Source organism: Ursus maritimus, unplaced genomic scaffold, assembly GCF_017311325.1.
Source record: "Ursus maritimus isolate PB19 unplaced genomic scaffold, ASM1731132v1 scaffold_4, whole genome shotgun sequence".
Taxonomy (NCBI): domain Eukaryota; kingdom Metazoa; phylum Chordata; class Mammalia; order Carnivora; family Ursidae; genus Ursus; species Ursus maritimus.
Window position 1 is genome coordinate 53,003,529 of NW_024426552.1, and position 6,078 is coordinate 53,009,606.

The 6,078-nt window shown below is 40.3% G+C and overlaps 1 protein-coding gene across 1 annotated transcript in view; it reads right to left on the reverse strand.

The window, feature by feature from the left end:
- MYH15 (myosin heavy chain 15) overlaps positions 1-6,078 on the reverse strand; it is a 147,000-nt gene that overhangs the window by 92,604 nt on the left and 48,318 nt on the right. The window contains exons 15-16 of the mRNA XM_008706610.2: positions 3,910-4,086; positions 2,703-2,835 (exon numbers count right to left, since the gene is read on the reverse strand). Of these exons, the coding sequence (XP_008704832.2) occupies positions 2,703-2,835; positions 3,910-4,086 (310 nt within the window). The remainder of the gene's footprint in view (positions 1-2,702; positions 2,836-3,909; positions 4,087-6,078) is intronic.

Genomic DNA, 6,078 nt, shown 5'->3' on the forward strand with positions numbered 1-6,078 from the left:
AATGAAATACTGTGCCCTTTTAAAATGATGAGGAAGATCCTTATAACTGACATGGAAAGATTTTTAGGAGTTATTTTAAGAGAAAAAGTAGGTTATAAAAATCTGTATGTTATGATCCTGAGGGTGTAAACGTGTTTCTGAGTGTAGTTGTATTAGAGACTACCTACATAAAAAATGTTGGGAGGAGCATACACCCAAGTATTAGCAATTGCTTTCACACTATGTAGAATGATAGCTAACTTTTATGTTTCTCTTTTTATTTTTTCATATTGTCTGTGTTTTGGGCAACACTCATGCATCACTTTTATAATTTGTTAAAAAAAAAAGATATCTATTTCCATTTTCTTGAAGCAAAAGGGTCTATGCTAAGCTGAATTGTTTTACAACCATTTGTGTAGTGCTAACTCAGAAAGACGTACAACAATAACAACTGCAAAATTCCTGGGTAATCTGGAGAAAAAATGGACCAGCTGTCAACGGGCAACACAAAATACACGCTGCACCTTAGTAACACCTGTGCTGGGGCATGTGTCCTAACGCTTAATCGCTCTCGTCCTCCTGACGTGCCTCAGGCCCTCTAAGTCAATCACTGGACCTCTTAGTGCTAGTTTCTCCACCTATGAAAAGAGAATACTACTACCTTCCATTCTTAATTTTTTTAAAAAAATTATAACCCTGGTTTAAAGTACTTGGATCCCCAGAAGAAAACAAGGTTATTATGGGTAATTTAATGTTTGGATGAATGAGAAACGTGGAGGCAAGTATTTTCAGGGGGTGCTTGAAAAATTACCAAAAAAAAAAAAAGGACATTCTGGACAATTATTATTTTCTATTTCCAAAGGACACAGCAGACACTCTGAAGAGTTCGAAGATTATTTCCTGTCTTCGTCTCTGCCTGAACTGCAGCCTGATCTCTTAGGATCAGAGAATGACCCATCTGGGAGCCGTAAGCTTAGGAGTCACTATCTAACCGACTGCTCAGGGGCGCTTTGGAAGCCATTAGAATCAGGCAAATGCACTGCCTGAAGATGATCAGGGTCCAAATACAATAGCCTTCATTTCTCAACCTCCTCTTGAGGGAGGCCAACAGGATTTCAGGCCCACTCCTGAATTATGTCATCTGTGCTGATGAAGCCAGGAAGTGCCAAATCCTCTCTCCATTTCTTGACCATGTCAATCAGGAGCCCCAAATCAGCCTGCCGAGGCCTGGAGTTAACTTAAAGCTGAGTGTGAGATCACAGGACAGTGAGGAGGTTAGGAAATGAGAGTACACACCCCTTTACCTTGCCCCATTGCCACAAGGGTATCTGAACCCAGGCTGGCCAGATTTGCTATTTCCTCATGTTTTCCACTTTTTGAAAGAAAAAGAAAATCCAAATGTATATGTGGAAACTTCTGATTTTTTTAAACCTGTTTGGACCACACAAAACATGTCTGAAGGCCAGGTTCGGTCCCAAGGCTGCCAGTCTGTGACTTTTGTTATGAATCATGGAGAGCTTCCCTCTGTAGCTAGCATTAGTCCGGTGGTGAGGCTGATGTTAGCCACATGGGCTCAGTATCTTCAAATCCTTTGTATTGTGGTGTAGAAATCTGAATTATGTCCTAAACACATGTAGCCAGCACATCTCTCTGTTTTGTTTATGGAAGACAGTGAGAGTGGTATAGGCACCAAGCCAGGAAGCAGAGTCCTGCTTCCTATCTTGCCTTTGCATTTACTACGGTTAAATTAATTAAACAAGGAGGCCGTTAGAATGATGTGGCTCTAATTCCATAGTGGCCTATACTAGTAAGCCAAAATCTAAGCCTGTAAACATCCCAGGGTTATAAAATCAAAACACTAAGGACAACCAATCACAGTCAAGTAGGCTTTAAACTACAACCAATCAATAACCTCCTCACTTGGCTTCCGCCTTTTCTCTATAAAGAATCTCCCTGAGCTGCTGTCAGTGGAGCAGTCTTAAACACTGAGGGTTTGCCACTGCCCCATTTGAATCCATTTTTGCTCAAATAAATGCTTAAAATTTTTAACATGCTTCAGTTTATCTTTTAACAGTAGATTTGTGAAACTGGGGATGGTCCTTAACTCTTCCGTATTTGCTCCTGTAAGATGAGAAGACATTTCCCTCTATCTGTATCTGAAAGGGTCATGTCAGGGACCAAGATAATACATCTAAAATTGCTTTGTAAATTACAAACTACTAAGTATGATTAGTTCTTTGTTGGTCAATAAATATTTATGGCGTGCCTGCTAAACGGGTATTTGCTACATGCTTGAGGCTACAATTAAACAAATCAGGCATAATCCCTGCCCTCATGCAGCTTATCATAACCCCAAGTTACTAGAACACAAAAGCACTGTGAAGGAGAAATCCAAGATACTTGGGGAATGTGGATTAAAGAGGCTTGTTATTTCCCCAAAATCATTTATCAGAATATGGTTTGCTGCTCCCTCTTTGCAGCGGGGTTGAGTAGAAGCTAAAAGCAGACCAGAGCAGGCTCCTTGAACTACGTCTATCTTCGAGCACCATTTCCCTGAAGAACCGCCAGCCTGAGGACAGAAAGGCTAATAAGAGGGGATGACTCAGACCACAGGGAGCAGACACAGATATCACAGGAAAGAGGCAAGGGTTTTTGTTAAGTGCTGAGGCAGCCATGGGTTCCATTCTGAGGCTAAAAAAATTAGGGAAGACTGTTCAACTCACCACTGTCAGTACCGATGTGATTTTCAAAAAGGTTTGCCAGGAGTCTATTTGACGACTTCTGAAATACAGCCACCACTGTTTCATTAAGAAGGTCTTTGTTCTTTTCAAGCCAGCCACTAATGTTATAAGGCACCTTTAGAAAGGCATGCAGTTCAGGTAACAAAAGAAGAGAATGCATAAATTAACATAGCAAATTGTGCATTACTTAAAAAAAAAATCATAAATTGTATGGGTCCTTTAACTTTAAATTGGTTTGAGGTAACAGTAGTGAATAATACTCCAGGAGTCCATTGTGTCACCCGAAGAGATTCTTTAGACTTTACCATTTTACATTGTGGAAAGGAAGAGAAGGGGAGGGAAGGGCGAGGGATAGCTAGGGAAGGAGAGGGAGGAAGAATTACATGGCATTTCCCGTAGAAACAATTCACATCAGCTCTCCTTCATAGGCCAGAACAGATGAAATAATCCAATTGTCTTGACACACACTGAACATTCAAAAAAATTAGCAATTGTAATGATATTTTACTGTAAATATCATTATAATTAATATTCAAGGATATGAAAGAAGACAATTACAAGCACATCTATATACAGTTGGCAGGTCATTTTTAGGATGAAGTATTATTTTATCCTTTATCAATTCTCTGTTTCATCTGGAATCACTGACAAGAAGCAGAAGAGCAGAAAAAAAGGGGCAACACACACACACCAGTGGGGAAATGAGAAGAGGCACGGAAAGTCATTAGAAACCTTTGAGGGCCATAGTCTGGAGGCCATTACCTCACAGTGACTATTTCTTTATGAGAGAATTAAAAAAAAAAAAAAGACTTCAATAAAAAGATCACTTGAAATCACTCATTCACACCATGTAAAGTTAAAAGAAAGGACAAATATGGAAAAACCTATGACTTTGATGATCTCCATGACTTTCTGAAGCTGACTTACTTTGAGCTGGGATGACAGAGTCTATTTTGAGATTTCTAACCTTTGTGCACATGGAATACTATTATAGTATGGGTATTTCATTTCCTAAGTGTTAAAAGGCTATGCCAACTTTTTTTCTGGAACCGAGTTTTTTTTTTTTTTTTTTTTTTTTTGTTCATCTCTTCATTTAAGCTAAACTTTACTTATATATCATCTAGGGACTTTGAATGCATTTGAAACAGAGATAGGAAAATTCAGGGCTGAGGGTCTAGAGGTAACTTACCACTCCTGCATAATGGACAAGCTCAAAGTGAGCTTCATATCTCTTATTACCAGACTTGGGCTTCTGGAAATATGCCGACTTCCCAAAATGGTTGTCAAAAAGTTTGGTCTTGAAAGTTACATCTGTAGCCTGAGGAAACACACATTCCTCTTCGAGGATGGAAAAGATGCCCATTGGCTGTTGGAGATACATATGAACAGCAGATGAAAGAAAACACCAGCACACAGTATTTTCAGTAGCGGGGGTGAGTGTAAACGCTTATTCCAGGAACCTAATCAGTTGACAAGGGGAAAGAATATTCACTACATAGAACTAGTCAATCGTCCATTCAACAAATATTGATTAACTACCTACTAGGTGCGGGGCACCAGTAGGAGCTGGCACTGTCACCATGAGCCGCATGCACAAAGTGCCGGTCCTCAGAGTGATTACATTCTAATGGAGTAGAAAGACAATAGCCAAGTAAGCACAAAATAAATAATTTAGTTTCACATCAGTGTCCTGAAGAAATCATACAAAGTAAAGAAATAAAGAATGACTGGGGGACCAACGGGGAGCTATTTTAGTGGGAGAGTCAAGTAAACCCCTCTGACCTGAACCAGAAGAGCAAATCCTGAGATCTGTATACAAGTACTCTTAGCAGACAAATGATGAGTGCAAAGGCCCTGAGGCAGGAGTACACTTGGCAAGTCTGAGGTCCTGCCAGAGGCAAAAGCAGACAGAGCTCAGGCAGTCAGATGGAGCACGTGGTACGAGATGGATTCGGAGAGGTAAGCAGTATTGGAGCCCAAGGGCTGTCCTGGCCATGCTAAGACGTTTGAATTTTAAGTGTAAAGAGAGGTCTTTATAGATTTTAACAGGAAGTGTTAGGATTTGATGCTTGCTTCAAAAGGATCATTTGTTTAGAACAGGGTTGGCAACGTAGAGCCTGTAGGCCAACTCCTGCCTGTGGCCTGTAGAGAGCCAGTGAGCTAATAACTGTTTTTACATTTCTAAAGGGCTGCAAAACAAAACAACAAAAGAATATGTGGTAGAAAACTTGACGACCCCCCATCAGCAAACTTTTTCTTTAAAGGGCATATAGGAAATAGACTGCGGGCCACAGGGTTCCCATCACAGCTCTGCCATCCACTCAGCCAATTCAGGCCCAAAACAGCAAGTGGTGACATGTAAAAATAAGGAGTGCGACAAGGTTTTATTAAAACTTTATTTACAGAAACAGGCTGCAGGCTAGATTTGGCCCACGGGGCCATAGTTTGCTGACCCCTGGTCTAGATTAGTGATAGTGTTAGAGATGGTCAGAAGTCATCAAAATGTGATATAGCTTAAAAGTAAAGCGGGGTCACAAGCTGCTGGTGGATAGAAAGTGGGGTGTAACAGAAAAAGAAAGACAACCAGATTTCTGGCTTGAGCAAATGGGTAACGGATGCTGCCATTAACCAGTATGAGGTACATATACATAGAGAAAAACAGATTGAGGGGAAGGGCAGAAATCGAGGATTCTCATATTTGCATATCAATTTGTGTATTTGTATATTCATTAATCCACGAATATTTTCGCAGTGCCTTCTATGAATAAATCTCCGTGCCAGACACTTCGGATTGTATATGAGTTGTGGGTCCAGGGCATCTAACCGAGAAGGCAAAACACACATATATGTGTACAAGAAAGTAGACCAAACAAAGGTATAGAGAAAATATCATGAGAATTCTGAGACACCACATGACCCCTTAGCCCAACAGCATAGATTTCATGATCTTCTACCAACACTTGCTCCTAAAAAGCATAGACTCAGGCTTGAGAGGGACAAAAAATGTCCAGTCTGACCCACCTAAAAGTTCCTTGAATTCTCTTCATAATTTCCTTCTAAAAAGCTGGCTAACTCATGCTTAAATGTTTCCATGGAGTCAGAACACACCAACTCCCAGTCAAGGCCCTGGATGGGTGATATGTTAAAAGAAAATTTGTTTGTAGCTTAGAATTTGTTCTAAATTACTCCACCGGAACCATACAAATGGTTTTAATTCGTCAAAGTAGTGGGTCATCAAATATTTAAAGATCATGATTTTTTAAAGATCTTATTTATCTATTTGAGAGAAAGAGAGAGAGAGAGCATGAGTGGGGGGAGGGACAGAGGAGAAAGAGGAAGAGGCAGACTCCCTGCTGAA